Below are 20,155 nucleotides of genomic sequence, written 5' to 3'. Positions count from 1 at the left end.
GGAAAAAAAACATTGCCAGAGGTCTGACCAGCACTTTATCGGCACCCACGCAAGAACAACCAAAACGAACAAAAATGGCGCTCCACTTGATGCTTTTCAATTCCCAAATACATTTGGGAATGGCAGTGAATGAGTTAATTGAACTGTTTTGTTTCTGTACCGCATTTTGGGGGAATGGGTGAAATAACTATCCTGCTCCAAAAATTATGAATTAATTGTAAATCTGTATGATTGGCTCTTAAAGGACAACCGACGCCCCCGGACAAGTTGTGTCCATAATTTGTAAAATCACTTCAAATGACTTCTACTGAGTGTATTTTCCAAAGATTCCACGGCATATAGCTATATTTTACGTTTTAAGACTCCCGCTGAATATTCAGGAAGTCTTGTTTTTGAGTTGGTGACGATTCCTGACCCGACGTCACGTCAGGAAGGCCCCTGACCGAGAAAGTGACACACAATGCATTTTGGGTACTTTGTTTGGTCTGAAAACTATGTGTTGATCCGTGTTGATGGCGAAATTAGAAGGAACACAAATAACGCGATGGTAAATCGTTGTGTGTTGTACCAAGACTACTATTTGATACTAGTTGACACAAATTCCCAGCAGACAAATCAGCCCATTTCCAACGTTCCAAAGTTTGGGTGTCATCTTGTGCATTTTCTGGGCGCTACATTGGAGTCCAGACGCCTCAAAATGAGACTGAAGGACTTCTATAATCGATTGCAAACATTTATGCTTTGCTCTTCAGAACTATTTCAATCATATTCATAACTGGATGAGTAACAAGAAAGCATCTTCTCCGAATCTGAAGCCATTGTTTTGATTCTAGAGGAAGGCAAGACGTCCTGGCGTGACGCGACAAACAAGGGGCGGGACCTTCTGAAACTCGACATTTCCGAGGTCATTTTGAAGTAGTTTTGGGACACTAACTAATTTGTATTGGTGTTTTGCATTTGACTAAAAATATCAGCCTGTGTGTTTTGGATATTTTAGATGCTATAAAACGTTTTTCTGATGTCAGTTAGGAAACAAAAAAAATGGTGTCGTTGTCCTTTAAAACATTTGTGTAAACAGGTAGATAAAGACAGCAAACTTTTTCTTTGATTTCACGTTTTGTGCTTATGCAGGCACTGGAGAGACCCAACTATTAGTGTTGAACCAATTAAAAACTACATTTCTATTATGTTACTTTTATAGGTTTCATAATGGTGCTATTTTGGACATTAGGAGGTCTTGAAAATAGTCCAACATGCAGTCCAACAGGTGCCACTTCATTTGTGTGTTTGTCGTCCTTACCGACAAAGGAGGTGTGCCATCATCCTCCACGGTCACGATGAGTCTGTATTCCTGCTGACGCTCTCGATCGGGAGGAGCGGGCCGTGTCACCATCTCTCCCGTCATACGATCCATACGGAAGGTCAAGTCTTGGTTTCCCTCGGTTATGTAATAAAACAGCATAGCGTTGGGGCCCGTGTCCCGGTCCGTTGCCATCACGCGCAGGACTGATGTGCCTCCTCCAACGTTCTACATTTGAAATCATAAAATTATCTATTTACCATATTCAGCAAGGAAGGAAACACTGTCTGTGTTGGTCTCCCACCTCACTAATGCTAACATTGTAGCCTCTTGGACTCTCAACAATAGGTGGATTGTCATTGACATCCAGGATATTGATAGTGAGGGAGTGGTCCGTGTGTCTTGGAGGTGAACCGTTGTCGGTGGCACGCACCTGCAACAACATCCGTATGCATATGAATCAGTGCCACGATTCATTTGAGCACAACAAACAACGTACTTGTCTGTCAACCAAAGTTCAACACAAACACATCCACATTGAAACAGATTCATTCATTCACTGTCATTCACAAATTTATTCAGGAATTTAAACTATGACGAAGAGCGCCATTCCAGAATTTGTTCGGGTTTTGGTTTTTCATGCTTCGGTGCCAATAAAGCGCTGGCTATGGCCACTGATCATGTTTTTTTTTCCCCACGTTAGCACTTGGTTCCAGTTTCAGCTGTTGTTCAAGCCCTATATACACCAATATGTATGTATTGCATGGTATTTTGGACAGCTACCCTCATTTCAAGCTCATATAATTCTAGATCCATATAATTTAGGAATTAACTCTGAGTCTAAGGTTTCTAACGCTGTACTGAATCTTTATGTAGTCCTAAAACTCAATATTGTGTGGGTTCTGGAAATCAAGTGACAATGACAAAAACCCTGGCACTAGAGTGGACACATTTTTGCACGTCTGGCAGTGAATGAGTTAAAATATTTTGTTGCCTTCTCCCCCTTGAAAAATGTGAATTAACTTTTAACTGTCAAATTGCACATATGCTCACCGAGAGCAGAAAAGACAACATTGGTGAGAAAAACGCTCACCAGCAAGTTACCGTATTTTCCAGTACGTCTGTGTAAGCTCTTAGCCTTCAAAAAAGTACAGATGACGGCTGAAGAAACCTTCTCATCGACGTATTTTCCAGTGTATAAGGCGCACCGGAATGTAAGTCAATGAATGACAAAAGGTTTCCAAATATAATAAATATTTAAACCAGAAAATACGGTAACGCTCGAAAAACAAAAACATTTTTAATACAATGCCATATCTGACCTTTAGCAGGTAGCGATCCACCGACTCCCTGTCCAGAGGAGCATTGACGTAGACTTCCCCATAGGTGTGGTTCACTGTCTTGATCTTAAACACATCTTCCATATTGCCTGCGACTAGAGTAAAGTTGACCTAAGATGGCAAGAGAAGTAATCAAGGGAGAGATGAATAGAAGGGCTGAGAGACAGACGATTGAAAACATCTCTCAGCTCATCTCGTCGATGCAGCTATGACGTGTTATGCAATGTCAATAAATCACATCGAAGGACATCACCATGTGTTCTCTCTCTCTCTCGCTCTTACCAGTCCATTCAATCCTGCATCTCGATCTTTTCCCAGAACAACAGCCACTTTTTTCCCCAGGGCGGTGTTTTCCAGAATGTCCACTGAAGTATCGGATGTGATATCAAACTCAGGATTGTTGTCATTCTCATCCAGTATAATGATTGACACCTGTCACCAGACAAAGTCCAATATAGCTACGAAAGGCAACTTGAGATGAACATCATTGTACGAATGATGCAGAAGACCGTGAGAATTTACCTTCTGTTGTTCCAATATGAGATGCAAATGGGAGAAGATAAAAAAGTTAGAAGGTAACACTGGTCATCGAGGAAAGGTTTCTTCAGCCGTCATCTGTACTTCTTTGAAAATGTCGGACGTTTCACTCCTCATCTGAAGAGCTTTGTCAGTGAACTAAAATTGTGCTGTTAACCCTAGCTCGACATCCCTAATGGACAGAGGCGGCTGTACCAGACCCCTTGCTCTGATAGGTCCCTGTGCCAATCCCCTGCTCTGATAGGTCCCTGTGCCGGACCTCGCTCTGATAGGTCCCTGCACTAAGGTTTGTGGACCAGTGGACCACTCCCTGAAGCCAATTTGTTTACCTCTATTGTCTATCCCTGGCTCTGGTTTAACCTATTTAGCATGATTAAGCCTACGTGGTATCGGCCCAAGAAGTCTGTTGTAAGCACGGTCTAAACTAAACCTTAAACTGGTCAATATATGTCTTTTCTTTTTCTTTTTTTTCCGGTTCCATGATGCATAAAAAGCTTTAATCAGAGATGCAAGTAAAGTGGAGATCAATCCAGAAATGAACACCCATACCACAGTTGAATCTTTTTTTGGTCCTCCGTCATCTGCGACCACAGTCAGGGTGTACATGTCCCCCTTCTCTCTGTCGAGCAGGCCTGTAACTGTGATACGGCCCTGGAACATCATCCAAATGTTTTTTTATACCCTTCATCATAATTTTGAGCAAGACAGAGTAAACAAAGCCACATTCTTTCTTTCTCACCGTGACGCTGTCTATCTTGAAGAGGGCCAAGGCAGCAGGTGACGTGTCTGGATCGAATCTATAAGTCAGTTGGTTCAAGTTGTCAGCGGATTGAGCCTGCACTTGAACCACCTCCATCCCCGTGGCAATGTTCTCACGTAGGAACGCTTCATAACCGGCCAAGGAGAAGGCCACTGCCTCATCCAGCTCATTGAGTAAAGTGACATAAACCGTGCAGAAGCCTTGGTGGAAAGGTGGGGCCTGGTCAGTCGCTGAGATGTTCATCAGATAGCTGGTCTTTGTCTCATAGTCCAAGTAGTCCACCGTGGTTACCAGGCCGGTGCTGACGTCCACTTCAAACTTGCGATCCGAGCCAGATACAAGGGCGTAAGCTACTGCTCCACCATCGCCTGACCAGAAGAAAAAAATGCTTTGTTGGTGGTGGCTTGTTTCTACCAATGGGGGATGATTGTGATCTGTTTCTGAATATGATTTCCTGGCCCATTTTCCAATGCTTAAACTTTACAAAGCCGTCAAAAGGTTACTTAGCCGCCGAACACAAGGCCTGCAATGGAAGTCCAGAAAATCTGGGGTCAATCTGAGGTGAACAGACACAGCCTGTTAAACTGTCATCTTCATGTCGGAGATCTGGCCTTGGACTAATTTAGAACTTGGTAAACTCCTTCACAGGAAGATGTCATTAGCCAGGTTACCAATCTATTAGTTCATGGAAAGGACAACCAATTAAAATGTCTACGTTCTGTTGTCTTATAGTTGTTGGTGCTTGGGACATCCAAGGGTGTAGTATTCAAATCAAGAAGACTACATTTTAATAATGTATCACATATCCTCTCAATAAATAGCTTGGCAATGGGCTGCAGAGATTGGGCGTCTGTCATGAATGGCTGCGTCCCTTCTTCCTGTGTTCGAGCCTTTGTTCCCAGTGTCCAAACGAATATCTCTGACAATAAACTAATAAAATAAAGTCATGAAACCAATAATCTGCAGCTCCTCAACTGAACTCACCCGTGTCAGGGTCTGTGGCGCGAACCACAATCACAGATGTGCCAACACCAGCCGTCTCCCGAAGGCCAAGACGGTTGTATTGTTGCTGGGTGAACACTGGGACCTCATCGTTGGTATCCTCCACATATACTATGACCTGGATGGGTTTAGACAAATAAAAGGTGTGTCATTATATTATAAAACATCAAAAAATGTATCCTCTCTTGTCCCTTATCAGAATCAGAATCATTTATTGCCAAGTATGTAGAACACACAAGGAATTTGTTTCGGTCGGTAGAACACGCTGCACTAGTATCATCATCAAAAAATTGCTAAGTGGCACTATACAGTTCCATTTGGGCTATTGTTGAAAGAGTTCAAAGAGTTAATGGCTTGGGGGAAGAAGCTGTTTAAATGACTGCTGGATTTGGTGCGCAGGGATCGGTAGCACCGGCATGAGGGGAGTAGCTGGAAAAGGTGGTGGGCAGGGTGCGGAGGGTCCAGTAGGATTTTCCGCGCCCTAGTTTGGATTCTTGCAGTGTGCAAGTCCTCGAGAGTGGGTAGGGCGGTGCCAATAATTTTTTCCCCCATATCTATCTGATATTACAATGCTTCAATTACATTTTTCCTCGACTGTCTGTTAAACGTACACACTGTGGTAAAATATTAAGGAATCACCATTCCTGGAGGATGATATGAAACAAACAAACAACAACAACAAAAGTCACAATACACAATTGTTTCTCTTTCGGAACATTTACAGTCTCTTTATATTCAATAAAGACCTGCATTATTGATTTCTTCACGGACGGTTTTTTGAATGTTTTTGCTCTATCACAAGACGTGAAATCTTGACTGATGTCATTAATGTCATTTCCAAACACCTTTTCAATGAATGGAATAAGACAACTTGTGCACTTAGCGACTGCCATCGCCCCAGTGCCTTGATAGCCAATACAGCCCTATGGCATTGAAAATGGCAGACATTTTGCAAGTTTTCTTCTAACTTCATAAATCTCTGTAGTATCTCTATCTATAATCTATAATCTCTATAATTCTGCATTGAAGCACAAGAATCCATCTGACACCCTCTTCATCTACTCACCCTCACAGTGCTCCTCATGCTTCCCTCGTCACTGTTGTAGGCTTCCACTTCTAACACGTGAGAGCTGCTTGTCTCTCTGTCCAAAGCACGGACACCTCTGGTCAGCAGACCTGTTTGTTTGTCAATGCTGAACAGGTTTTGGCTATTACCTGGAAAAAAAATAAATGATGAGTTGATAACGGAAAATGCATGACAACCACATGGGAGAAATACGGTAACATTCATACCAGTGACAATCCTGTAGAGGACGAGGCCGTTCTCTCCTTGGTCTGCATCCGTAGCTTGTATCTATATAATTAGACAAGTCAGTCACATTTAAGAGAGGTATCTCAAATCTAAACTATCCACACCAGGGATGGGCAGTTTTTTTGGAGGTGAATATCGTATTTTCCGGTGTATAAGGCCCACCCAAAAGGCTTCATTTTCTTAAAAAAATGAACCTTGCGCCTTATACGTAGGTGTGCCATATACGTGAAGTCATATTGAGCCACAATAGGTCTAACAACTACTGTCAGCAGTTAACTGACTCCATTTCCCTTTGTAGAAGAAGTAGTGCGCAACAGAAGGCTCTACTGTAGCGCCTTATAATGTGGTGTGCCTTGTATTTGGATCACATTTATCGATTTGAAGCACTTTTAAACATGATCCATTCATATTTTAATTTAAAGCAGATTCTTTACTTACAGACAGTGTATTAATGTTTCGGCGTATACTTCCACCTTTGTCACCTATAATACACTGTCTGTAAGTAAAGAATCTGCTTTAAATTAGATATCAAGTAGACAGGATGAACTTAGTACAACGATGATCCATTCATTCTATTCACTACGTGGCTGCATAGCTATCTAGCTAGCGAGCTGGCTATCTGTTGGCTATATAGCTATAAAGCTGTCTAGCTAGCTAGATGTTAGCCATCTATTAGCTAGCTAGCTTTCTATCTATTTGAGTAAACTTCTGGGTTGAGTGAATGCTGGCGCATGTGGCTGCCGCTGCTAACCAACAGAAAAACTTATGCTGTCTGTAAAGTGACCTTGAGAGTTTTGAAAGGTGCTTATAAATGAAATGTATTATTATTATGATGATTTATGTATTATACAGTATTTAGAAAACTTTTTTCATTAATTGAAGGTGCGCCTTATTTATGGAAAAAGTTTGAAATAACACCATTCATTGTAGGTGCGCCTTATACTCCGGTGCACCTTATACAACGGGAAATACGGGTATATCAATAAACAAAAGAGCACTTGTGTGTCGCCTATCGTTGATCATTTCTGTTGTACCAGTGTAGTTGATTCTTTGATTAAAGTTTTTGCTCATCCAACCATTTCCAGAGACATTTAGAAAACCATTGACTTTTTTTTTTATAGAACCGCTGCCAGCCGCCGGCATCTTGTTGCCGCAACAACATCACAACCCCACACAGGCATCGAGAAAGCATCTCTCGCACTCTCTTTTACAGGCAGATGTCCAGGAGAGCAGCAAGGAGCTGAGCACAGACAGCATGGCTCCGTGGAGCATATACACTGATAAAATGTGGCTCATGCTTGAATGGACCATGTCATGAGACTGACTTTTGAATCTTGAGATCTGCTGGCACTGGATGAGGCCCACTTCATGGCTCAACTGTGATCCTCTGTGGATGTGTCAAAACCCGCAGAGGTGTTCACAAAGTGCATATTAAATTGCATTACGAAACACTGTCAAACACATTTGTTCAGGTATGCGCGCGCAACACGTGCATGCACACGCACACACATGCACTGAATTTCATCTCCCCTCTCTCTCTCTCTCTCTCTCTCTCTCTCTCTCTGTGTCTCTCTGTCTGTCTGTCTGTCTCTCTCTCTCTCTCTCTCTCTCTCTCTCTCTCTCTCTCTCTCTCTCTGTCTGTCTGTCTCTCTCTCTCTCTCTCTCTCTCTCTCTCTCTCTCTCTCTCTGTCTCTCTCTCTCTGTCTCTCTCTCTCTCTCTCTCTCTCTCTCTCTCTGTCCATCAGTCTCTCTCTCTGTGTCTCTCTTTCTCTGTCTGTGTGTCTCTCTCTCTCTCTCTCTCTCTCTCTCTCTCTCTCTCTCTCTCTCTCTCTCTCTCTCTCTCTCTCTCTCTCTCTCTCTCTCTCTCTCTCTCTCTCTCTCTCTCTCTCTCTCTCTCTCTCTCTCTCTGTCTCTCTCTCTCTGTCTCTCTCTCTCTCTCTCTCTCTCTCTCTCTCTCTCTCTCTCTCTCTCTCTCTCTCTCTCTCTCTCTCTCTTTCTCTGTCTGTGTCTCTCTCTCTCTCTCTCTCTCTCTCTCTCTCTCTCTCTCTCTCTCTCTCTCTCTCTCTCTCTCTCTCTCTCTCTCTCTCTCTCTCTCTCTCTCTCTCGCTGTCCATCAGTCTCTCTCCTCTCTCTCTCTCTCTCCCCATCTCTGTCTGTCTGTCTGTCTCTCTCCTATCTCTCTCTTTGTGAGTCTCTCTCTCTCTCTCTCTCTCTCTCTCTCTCTCTCTCTCTCTCTCTCTCTCTCTCTCTCTCTCTCTCTCTCTCTCTCTCTCTCTCTCTCTCTCTCTCTCTCTCTCTCTCTCTCTCTCTCTCTGTCCATCCTTCTCTCTATTTCTCTCTCCATCTCTCTCTCTCTTACTCTCTCTCCTTCTCTCTCTCCCTCCCCCCCCCCCCTCTCCACTACGAAGAGGGGCCTAACTTGAGTCTCATTAGATTTATAAAGAGATGTGGAGAAAGAGGAGGGGCAGAAAGTAGAGGAAAAAAAGGAGTCTAAGAGAAGGGGAGGGGGTCAGATTGGTGAGTGATGAATAGCGTATTCCTAACTGGACTGCACCACTTAAGCTATAAAAAGGGTGCATCAATTTAGGAAGTATATTGAAGAGCCAGATGTTGTCATGGTTAAGATATAACAAACAGTGCCTAACCACTAAGTTTCAGTGTGGCGCAGTTGAAGACAGTGTACTCGCTTTGCTGAGAATGAACTAAATGTTAAACATATTCTCTTTGACCCCTCATTACCCGTGTTACAAGCCATTCCTTCGCTGCCCCCATCAGCGTCCACCCCCCCAACATTTCTCCTCCTGTCTCTGGGAAAGGAGCAGTTAAAGGGGTGAAAAACAAGTGCCAAGGAACAGGAGCCAAGGAGCCAAGGAACAGGTCTGCCTTCAGTCACAGGAACTGGTGCTGTTCTAAAGAGTAACACAGGGCTGTGAGTAGTCATATTTTTCTAAAATTTATTGTTTGTGAATATGCTATATTTTTATAAGCTACTATATATATTGAAATCTTGTGGAAAATGTTAAATATATTGTATGTGAAAGTGAACACATGGTCTATAAAAGTATGCCAATAACTTTGTGTAGTCAATAAACATTAAAAAAAGCATACATTTAAGTCACTGGCTGATGAAGGGATTCTTTAACAAGCCTTTTGCTCCACTGGCCTATCTCACAGCTTTCTTGGCATTTAGTCTTGAAAATAATTTCACATCCCAGTGTGTTTCTGTCAAACCGATAAGCCACGCGTTGTCTCCGCCGCATTAAGGACGATGACATTTACAAATGCTACAATACCAAAGTTGGGGGTGCGGAAAAAGAAAAAGGGGGATAATTGGAGACCTGCGTAGGAGTGGTGGTGAGAAACTCGCATTTTACAAGGGCCTATTTGATAAACACAATGTTTTGCAAAGAGGAACACTTGTCAAGCCATGGCTGTTTTCTAACCTTGATTTAATAGCTACATAATCGTTGCAAATGCCAAACACGTGCCAAATATACATATCTATTTACATTTTTATCATTTATTTCTGTTTGCATACGTAGGGACGGCCTTGAATGGATGATCCCAATCAAATCAAACATAAACCACAACTAGTACTTTTGTTAGGCTTCGTCTGTACATAAATAGCATTAGTCATTCACAATCGACTTATTTTATGAATTTATATAAGAATTCTGATTCCCCAAATGCAGTTTTAATTCAGAGGATACTACCACGGAATATGGAGGCCACCTGTCATTTGTAGTTTCAGGAGATAGGCTCAATTAAATAGCTATCTTGATAGCTAGCTATTAGCTATTTATTAGCAACAGTATCTATTAGCTATCTAGCTAGCTTTCTATCTACAGTGATACCTCAGTTTATGAGTTATTTGGTTCCCAGAAAGTGTGCGTAAGGCGAAAAGTTTGTCTGCCAAACATTTATTTCCCATAAGAAACCATTAAAAATGAAAATAATCCGTTCCAAGGTCGCCATAAAACATCATTTTCGACTAAATAAGCCTTAAAACCACACGTATGTGTACTGGGACGCTAAGTCACACAAATGCACATCTGCACTCAAAGGGGGTGTGGAAAACTAGTCCGCCAGCCACCGTGGTGCTGTTCGACCGTGTGGTTTGGTGTTCATCCGCCGAAAACTAGTCCGCCAGCCACCGTGGCACTGTGTGGTTTGGTTCGTCCGCCGAAAACTAGTTTGTATGCCAAGATTACATTCTCGCGAATTTAATGTTTGTGAGCTAAAGCGTTCGTAAACTGAGGTATCATTGTATTGTAGTTACTTCCGGGTTCAGTGAACGCTGGCGCGTGTGGCTGGCGCGTGTGGCTGGCGCTGCTCACCCACCAAAAAACTTGTAACTGTAAAGTTACCTTGAGAGTTTTGAAAGGCGCTTATAAATTAAATCTATTATTATTATTATGATGATGATGATGATATTATTATTATGATAAACAAACTCAGCTACGGTAAGCAAAACACTGCGCGTCAAAAGAACCGACACTTGAAATACTGTGACACCATTTAGCACTGCAGTTGAAAAACTTTCACAGTTATTTTTATTTATTTTTTAACCAGGTGAACGGCAACATGAACACAAGTGATCTAGGAACCAACGTTGACCTCACCTCCACCAGAGAGAAAACACTGCTCAATGTGTCAACCACCACAATCACCTCGACCACCTCCGTATATTCCTCAGACAACCATGACCCAGAATTCACGATTATGGTGGTGGTGGTCTTATCACTACTGCTGGCAGGGTTAGCAATCTTCATGGCAGTGTGTCTTCGCTCTGAACAAGACTTGCAGTGTGAGACAAGCCCTGGCTCAGGGGGAATTTTGAAAAATGGAAGAAGCCAGTCTAGTGAACCACAGCTCAAAGTGTGGAAGAGGCTGGGCTCCTACCGGCGCTCCTACAACCTGTCCTTTAGAAGACCCCCTCATCGGAGGCCATATGAGCATAGGAACACACACTCTTTTCATTCTGCAGGCAAACGGACAACGCCACCGGGGGTCACCACGGAGATGCACCTTACGACGCCTTGTCTGTATGACTACGTCACTGAGATCTAGTAGGACAAATGGCTAAGGACTGAAAAAGGACATAAATGTTTGCAATCGATTAAAGAAGTCTTTGCGTATCAATTCGAGCCGTCACGACTCCAATGTAGCGTGTCAGAAAATGCACAAGATGGCGCCCAAGCTCCGTTGGAAATGGGCTGATTTGTCAGCTGGGAATTTGTGTCAACTAGTATCAAATAGTAGTCTTGGTGCAACACACAATTCACCATCGCGTTATTTAAGTCTTTTCCTTCTAATTTCACCATCAACATGGATCAACACGAAGTTTTCAGACCAAACAAAGTACCCAAAATGCATTGTGTGTCGCTTTCTCGGTCAGGGGCGTTCCTTCAGTGACGTCACATACTGACTCGTCACCAACTCAAAAACAAGACTTCCTGAATATTCAGTGCAAGTCTTAAAACGTAAAATATAGCTATATGCCGTGGAATCTTTGTAAAATACGCTCAGTAGAAGTCATTTGAAGTGATTTTACAAATTATGGACACAACTTGTCCGGAGGCGTCGGTTGTCTGACGATGAACGCTATAATGCGCATTTACCTGGAGGATACTAGCTCCCTTCGGCACAGTCTCGAGTACGCTGGTCTCATAGCTGTTTTGCAGGAAGATGGGTCTGTTGTCATTAACATCCTGAACTTCAACAAACACGGTGGCTGTCCCTGTCCTCCTGCTGCCTGCCGGACCATTGTCTGCGAGTACAGACAGAATCACACACAAAATAAATACAAATAAAAGTTTTAAATTCTGTCTTTATGTCGTCAACTCTTTTATGCTATTTGCCCTCTTCGCAGATTACATTTTCTGACTCAATGGCTTCCAAAACATGACAATCTCAGTTCTTTCATATCAATCATCTTACCAAAATTTAAAAAAAATGCTTTAAAGATGATAACCAGATGATAAAATGTTCAAACGTGACACACCTATAGCTTCGATGACCATTGTGTACGCTGCCTGGGTTTCTCTGTCCAGGCCAACCACTGTACGAACGATACCATCTCTGAAGCCGACACTGAATTTCCCATCTTGATTCCCACCTGTAAACGTAAACACGTCAAGAACTCGGCCACCTGATTCTAAGAACCGAAAACAGTGTGGCGTCAAACCTGTGATGAAGTAGCTAAGTTCAGCATTGAGTCCGGCATCGTTGTCTGTGCAGATCATTCGTGCTACGATGTGATCTCTCGGGACGCTCTCCTTTAGGGATACATTGTATACACGAGGGTTGAAGGTGGGTGTCTCGTCATTTACATCCAGAACTGATGGGGACACAGAAAGACAGAAATGAGTAGTGGTTATGACAATTGAAGGCAAATGAGTACGTTTTTAATTGTAAATTGCTCAAGTTCATGGTGATGTTTAGATTTTTGGCTATTTTGTCATTCCTCATCAGGTCACATTCCTTTTTTTTTATTTTTATTTTTTTCATGATCAAGTGCACAGGTGTCAAAGTCAAGGCCCAAGGGCCAAATCTGGCCTGCTAGATTATTTATTCGGCCCGTGAAATAAAATCAAGCATGCAAAGTGCCACGATGCCTGCTAAAGTCCAACCCAAAATTTCAAATTGTCTCATGTAAACCCCTATATCAGTCATTATTCTTGAGACTTCAGATTTTAAAACTAGTTTTTCATTCATTTGTTGTGCGTTCTGTATGTAATATGTGGAGGAAATGAAACATTCTAATGGCTTCCCCAAATTCATAACGACCTTCAAGAGGAAACTAACTGTATAATGTTGCCTGCGGCAAAAAATGAGTTTGACACCCCTGATCTTGTGACACCAGTGGGTGGTAGTAGCTCTCTTAGTGGATTCCAAATCAATTAGATTACAAGAGGAAAACCTGTAATGTTTTATGAGAATTTCCAATGTTTCATTTGTCAGATAATATCGGTAGAGCAAAGGAAATGAAGTTGCAATTCTCACGATCAAACACGTTAAGATACTCACCGGTGATAGTGAGGGTTGAAGTTGAAGTGCGAGGGAACTTTCCCGCATCGTATGCTATAATCCTCAAATGGTACTGTCCAATCTGCTCCCGATCAAGCATTGCAGATGAGGTAAGAATGCCGGTGGAAGTATTGAGGTAAAAGTCCAAGCGAGGCATGCCCATCTGCAACGCCATCGTAATCAAACCGTTCTTATCCTGATCTGGGTCTTCCACCTGAACCTAAAAGAGGGAATGGAAAGGTGAACGTTCAGGGGATGATTAAGAGTGAACAGAAACAGTGTTAACTCATTCACTGCCATTCACGAATGTATTCGGGAATTGAAAATATGACGTCGAGCGCCATTCCCGAATTTGTTCGGGTTTTGTTTAGATAAAGTGCTGGTTAGACCTCTGGTAATGTATGTTTTTCCCTTCCACAAAGGGGCAGCATTCCCCTTTTTTTCCTTGTTAGCGCTTTGTCCCAGCTTCAGCTGATGTTAAAGCGCGACATAAACCAATAATTTTGGTTGGACATTGGACATCCACCCTCATTTCAAGCTCATATAACTCCAGGCCAATATAATTTAGGAAATAACTATTTTTTCTGATGAAAGAAGAGAGTCTAAGGACTTTTATGCTGCATTGAATGTTCATGTATTCCTAAAACTCAATATTCTGTGGGTCCTGGAATTCAACCTTTCCATATATAAGGTGCACCTGACTATAAGGTGCACCTTCAATGAATGAAAACAGTTTTGCAAATACAGTGATACCTTGGCTTACGAACCTAATTGGTTCCCAGACAGTGTGTAAGGCGAAAAGTGTGTATCCCAAAAGTTAATTTCCCATAGGAATCCATTGAAATGAGAATAATCCATTCCCAGGTCCTTATAAAACAATTTTCTCATTTTCTAAGCCTTAAAACTACACGAAATATACCTTATTTTATGTATAATAAATGTGCTATGGTATTATAATTAAAGAAATAAACTGTACTGTATAATGAAGTCGTTTTATTTACCTTTGTGATGGTCGTTGATGGCTTGATGGAATGGAATGGCCGGTTTCATCAGCATTAAACACATTATGAGGAACGTAACCTTCTTTCACCATCTTGAGGAATGATCCCTTGTAGGTGCTTTCTCTGTGATCATTTTATCTAGTTCCTCATCAATTGTGTTCGGTTTACCTGGGTTGATAGCTTTTTGCATCAGGTGTACAGATGGCTTGTGCGGCTTGTTTATGGAGCCTGATTGATGGGATATTTTAACCTTGCAGTCTACACTCTGCCTTTGAACTATAAAAGTTGAAACTCTCTCACAGTCGTCTGCCTGTCTCTTTAATGTTTAAACCACCTCCCCTCACTGCTGCGTTCTTGACCAATCATGTGGCTTTAACCGAAGACTGGGGGCGGGGAATAGAGGACACAAAACAGTCGGCTGCCATTTTGTTGTTAGAAGAACGGGCTCGTTCACGAACGACACATCACTCATTGAGGAAGCTCCTTGTACGAAAAAAGTTCGTATGCCATGGTAAAATTTTCGTAAACCGAGGTATCAGTGTATAATATATAAAAGTTTTCCAAATATAAGGCACCCCACATTATAAGGTGCTCGACTAGAGACTGGGGTTAAGCAATACTTCTTCTACATATGGAAATGGAGTCGGTGGCTGCTGACAGTCGTTGCGAGACCTGTTGTGGCTCAATATTTTTCGCATATAAAGTGCACTGGCCTATAAGGCACACGGTCATCTTTTCAAGCAAATGAAGACTTTTGGGTGCGCCTTATACACCGGAAATTACAGTAAATTGAGCAAATCACTGTACCAGGTACCAAACGTAGTTGTTGCCTTAATGGTACCTTAAACACCGAGGAACCAATAGGGAGTCCCTCTGGTACTTCAGCCACAAACGGGAGGTTGATAAATTCTGGGTCGTTATCATTGAGATCCAGCAGGTTGACAAATACCGTCGCGCTCGTTGACGCTCGCAGGGGAGGTACACCACCTACAGAGGGCACCAGAGAAACATATAAAGACATTCCACGGTCAAGAGAATTTATCATACCCAGTAAAACTTTTCATGGGCAACATAAAACTTAAAGACTAAGGCTTGAAAATAGACATTAATCACCCAGAATTGAAAGCACTCAACTCAGTGCGACATAAAGTCACCCACGCTTGCTTTACAAATGAGTCAAACAAACTGAAACAACAACTCACGGTCCACAGCAGAGATGATAATAGTTCTCATGAGCATAGTGATTGTTGGATCAGTACTTTCCCTATCCAGGGTTACGCCGCTGGTGCGGATCTTCCCAGTGTTGCTGTTGATGGTATAGAATCGGTTTTTGACACTGATGCTGTATGACACAGTTCCATTCTCCCCGTTGTCGGAGTCCAATGCCAGCACCTGAGCAGGAGAAGGACATCGCTTGGTTGATTTCCCTTTTCAACTGTTTTTTTTTTACTTCTCACGTTTTACCATGAGGTGATTATTCCACAGGTTTCATAGCATCTCTTAAAAATAGCGTCCTGAGCAAAGGAAAGCTAATAGGAGAGAAGACAGCAACTGACAGATGTCAGGATAAGAGGAATGATAATGTAGTGTTTCACACCTTAGCTAGAGAGTAACTCACACACGCACAATGATTGGCGACTGCTCGCTCACCACACTCGGTAATAAGAAAAATGGTGACGTCTTTTTAAGGTGATTTCGGTAATGAATGCATTAGAAGAGGAGCATTTGCTGGATTTTAAAGAGTCGATCAATTATTCAGTGCGCTGAGTAAAAAAAAAACAACAACGGTTAATTGATCATTAGAAGAACAAAGGTTTTTCAGGTGTTTCATTATTAATGGGACTTGGTAAACAGGTAAATTGGAGGCCTATTGATAAGCAACGAAAAGTGACTGTATTATAAGAGGTGACACGTGTGCAACTGGTATGTTGATGTTAAAATCCGCCCCACCAAAAAAAGTTACATACTTGTCAACCTGCTAGACACTGTGACCATACTAACGGCTCAATTTTTCCTTACTGAGAAAAAAAAAAAACACGCGTGTGTAATATTTCATTGCAAAATTTTACAAACAAAATTTCACATGTAAACATGAATACTTTTAACAAGTTAGAACATATTTCTAGCAATCATCAAGTATGTTCTTTGTTGTAGAGCAGGGGTGTCAAAGTCATTTTTTGCCGCGGGCCACATTGTAGTTATGGTTTCCTCTCGGGGGCCTTTATGAATTTGGGGAACCCATTAGAATGTTTAAATCCCTTCAAATATTACATATAGAGCACACAGCAAATTAATGAATAACTCGTTTTCAAATCTCAAGTCAAGAATAATGACTTTTATTGTGGTTGACATCCAAAAATATGAAATTTTGGCTCAGATTTTAGCAATCATCATGGAATTTAACAAGTTTGATTTGCTTTCGTGGGCCGAAAAAAATGATGGCGGGCTGGATTTGGCCCGCGGGCCTTGACTTTGACACCTGTGTTGTAGAGCATTATGCCTTGATATAAATTCTTTTTATAAGGCATCATGACTTTATGTTCTGACGTTATTGTAGCATATTTGTGTATTCAAAATGAAATATATGTATAATTTCTACATTATTTTTTGTATGTGACAAGACTTTTGTCCAAGCAAAACTTTATTTTGGTATAATAAGCATAATCTAGAAGGTTTTGCCTATCTTATAAGCCATTTCTGATTCCAATAGATCAACTACAAGTCAAGTTATTATTATTTGTTGTTCCTACAACTTGGATAAGCGACAAGACTTTTGTCAGGGACTGTATATATACATACTGTAGGTAACATCTGACTTACGACCAGCTCGACTTACGACCGCCCGTACCTACGACCATGACCTCCAGATGTTATTTAACATTTCAATGCTACGCCTGTAATAATAATAATAATTATTAAAATAAATATGAATGCTATTACGGTGAAAAAAAAACACAGTAAAATGTTTAATTTAACTGATTTCAAAATAAAATTCCACTTGACCGGAACTTGAACTTTTCGCACGGACTTGGTGGTTGACTTCTCTTTCTACGAGTACCGATATTTGTTATAATTAACATTACTGGGAATATTTAATGACAACAACCGAATTGAAAATATCTCAAAATTATATTTAACCATTTTTGCGCTCCTCGTACAAACTTTCTTGTATGCCATACACATTGAAAAATGTGCAAAAATCGTACTGAATACGACAAAATACGGCCTGTTGACAGGTATAAAGTTATAACATGAAAACAAATACCAAAAGGCGATTCTTGTGGAAATAAATAGGTACAATACAATACAATACAATACAATACATATTTAAATAATGCCTTAACAACAGCTGAAGCTGCAAGCAATAGTTCATAAAACTGAGATTTTACTTTTAGGCTACATTGCTCAGCCAAAAGGCGGAAGAACGAATATTAAAAAAAAAAAAAAATCAACATTTCTGTCTTTCTTCACTATATCACCAATGGTCTTCCTCCAAGACGGGTTGTTCGTTTTCCTGACTCACAGCTGAATAATTTGCAAAGTGTATGACTGCAGGCTACATTTTAATTAGCAATCGGACTCCCTTAATTACACTCAGTGACGCCTCTTTAATTAATGAATGATCGGGGCTTAATTTCCAACAGCACGCAGCCAAAGACACCAGCAGGACAATGGGAGAGTTCGGGAGTAATATTCAAGCATTTACTTTGTGATGACCTACAGGATGAGTGTCATTTCTCCATGTAGTCTCGTGGAGCACTAGTTTGCGTGAGATAATAATAGGCTGTGTTATCGATGTATTCGTTAACACGTGTTCTTTAAATGTGTCTGGTTAAAAAGCTTTCCCGTACTAAATAAAAGACGCATATAGTCATTTATTTTTCATGGGACTATTTATAAATAAAATAAAAGTAAAGCACAAATATGCCAGCACTGTTTTTGATTAGGAAGAATGTCAGTACTATTTCACTGACATCGCTGGACAGCTCTGGGGCGATTGGGCTTTTTTTTGCACCTGTACTGGGCAGCATTTTCACAGCCTCCCTTTGTTCATCGGAAAGGTCGGTGCTGTTGGACAGTATGCGGCTGGATGGATCAGCGCAGAGCGCCGATGCGCATGTGGAGATGATTACAGCTTGGAATTGAAGCGGATTCACGTGGGAGAGGAAATGTGAGACAATCTCTTTTCATCAATGGATACCACAGCTTCGGGTTTGCTTTCAACATTTAGCTTGTAGCAGACGTACACATTTCACCATGACGTCCCTGATCCACTGGTGAAAAGGACGCTTTTAACCGCTTTCATCTAGAACTGCTTTATACAGTAAAGAGGGTGCAGAAAGTGCTTGAAATTGAATGATTGTGTCTTTTGTGTTGTCATGTTTTTTTTTGTTGTTCTTTTGACTTCAAGATGGCGCCGCGTGAGTGGCTGCCTTGACAGCAGCTCCTGTATTTAGTTTTTCAACTTCTTCGTTTCCTTCCCTCTTCTTTTCATCACGTTGCTGCTGTAAAATGTCAATTTCTCCAGTATGAGACTAATAAAGGCTAATGTAATCAAATCCAATCCAATTACGAAAGACACATTAAAATAAGATGGGTTGGAGAAATTTAATAAGATTTTCAGATAAGGTTAATTTTTAATATGGTGTCTGACCGGAGTCAAAACTTTGGTAAATTTGACATTGACAAACACAAATGACGTGCTCAATGTTGATAATCAGTGTTGTGGCAAAAACGGAGAAAAATGTCAACAAGACTTGGGGCGAATGATGGACAGGTGTCCATCATTCATTTACTTTTCTTGCGACTTGAAGTGGAAGTGTATATGTGATTAAGAAAAGTGCTGAAGAATGAATGACTCTCTGTGTCTTTGAGTTGTCATATTATTTGTTATTATTATTATTCTTATTATTATTATTATTATTTAACTTTATGTTACTTCCGGGTTGAGCGAACGCTGGCGCGTGTGGCTGCCGCTGCTCACCAGCAGAAAAAATATCCTGTGACTGTAAAGTGTCTGAGAGTTTTGAAAGGTGCTTATAAATGAAATGTATTATTATTATTATTATTATTATTATTATTATTATTATTAGTCACTTTTCCAGTCCAACCCGAAAAAAAGAATCAATTTGAAATACAGTCATTATGTCTTTGGTGTATTCATAATTATAGTAAGCAGTGTTGCCAGGTTGGTTGTGGTACACTCACAGAGATGACGTCCGTGTTGATTGGACTCATCTCCACCACATTGGCATGATATGGCTCATCTTTCCACTGGGGGGCATTGTCATTAATGTCCAGGATGGTAATGTTCACCTACACATAGGGCGAAAGGGGGTGTAAAATAAAGAAAAAAGCAAATAAATAAATAAGTAAATAAATAAATAAATGTTGAAAAGCAAGTGAAATGAGAGCATTTACCGTGGCAATGCCAGTCTTCTGTTGTGGGCCAACCCCTCCATCGACTGCTCTGACGATGAGGATGTATTCGGATTTCAATTCTCGGTCCAGCAAAGCTGTGGTGGTGATTTCACCTGAACCACAAATGCATTGTTTTATTGTGATTATATGAAGATTATGGCTGAAAATGGAGAGAGCTCAAGAAAAGGCAATACATGTACAGTGATACCTCAGTTTACGAACCCCTTGGCTTCCGAACTTTTCGGTTTTACGAACGTTAAATTTATGAAAATTTTACCTTGGCATACGAACTATATTTCGGGATACACACAGAACTGCCACAATGAGTGATGTGTCGTTCGCGAACAAGCCTGTTCTTCTCCAAACAAGAAAATGGCTGCTGACATTTTTTGTCCTCTATTCCCGCCCCCAGTCTTCGGTTAAAGCCACGTGATTGGTCAAGAACGCAGCAGT

The 20,155-nt window shown here is 41.3% G+C and overlaps 2 protein-coding genes across 2 annotated transcripts in view; one reads left to right on the top strand and one right to left on the bottom strand.

The window, feature by feature from the left end:
- Positions 1–20,155, bottom strand: part of cdh23 (cadherin related 23) — a 156,661-nt gene that overhangs the window by 37,936 nt on the left and 98,570 nt on the right. The window contains exons 20-37 of the mRNA XM_089011482.1: positions 19,703–19,815; positions 19,490–19,597; positions 15,484–15,673; positions 15,123–15,268; positions 13,281–13,500; positions 12,439–12,591; positions 12,256–12,369; positions 11,873–12,021; positions 6,233–6,293; positions 6,006–6,154; positions 4,922–5,057; positions 3,917–4,305; positions 3,727–3,828; positions 3,163–3,165; positions 2,923–3,072; positions 2,623–2,751; positions 1,605–1,733; positions 1,301–1,528 (exon numbers count right to left, since the gene is read on the bottom strand). Of these exons, the coding sequence (XP_088867608.1) occupies positions 1,301–1,528; positions 1,605–1,733; positions 2,623–2,751; positions 2,923–3,072; positions 3,163–3,165; positions 3,727–3,828; positions 3,917–4,305; positions 4,922–5,057; positions 6,006–6,154; positions 6,233–6,293; positions 11,873–12,021; positions 12,256–12,369; positions 12,439–12,591; positions 13,281–13,500; positions 15,123–15,268; positions 15,484–15,673; positions 19,490–19,597; positions 19,703–19,815 (2,669 nt within the window). The remainder of the gene's footprint in view (positions 1–1,300; positions 1,529–1,604; positions 1,734–2,622; positions 2,752–2,922; positions 3,073–3,162; positions 3,166–3,726; positions 3,829–3,916; positions 4,306–4,921; positions 5,058–6,005; positions 6,155–6,232; positions 6,294–11,872; positions 12,022–12,255; positions 12,370–12,438; positions 12,592–13,280; positions 13,501–15,122; positions 15,269–15,483; positions 15,674–19,489; positions 19,598–19,702; positions 19,816–20,155) is intronic.
- LOC148889554 (uncharacterized) lies at positions 8,848–11,780 on the top strand. The gene is made up of 2 exons (XM_089011481.1): positions 8,848–9,180; positions 10,824–11,780. The coding sequence occupies exon 2, from the start codon at positions 10,836–10,838 to the stop codon at positions 11,319–11,321; it is 486 nt and encodes a 161-aa protein (XP_088867607.1). The 5' UTR covers positions 8,848–9,180; positions 10,824–10,835; the 3' UTR covers positions 11,322–11,780.

The sequence above is a fragment of the Hippocampus bargibanti genome, linkage group LG13 (genome assembly GCF_051943395.1).
Source record: "Hippocampus bargibanti isolate YZ-2025 linkage group LG13, ASM5194339v1, whole genome shotgun sequence".
NCBI classification, from domain to species: Eukaryota; Metazoa; Chordata; class Actinopteri; order Syngnathiformes; family Syngnathidae; genus Hippocampus; species Hippocampus bargibanti.
Note: the sequence above shows the minus strand (reverse complement) of the source record. Positions and strands in the feature narration are given on the sequence as shown.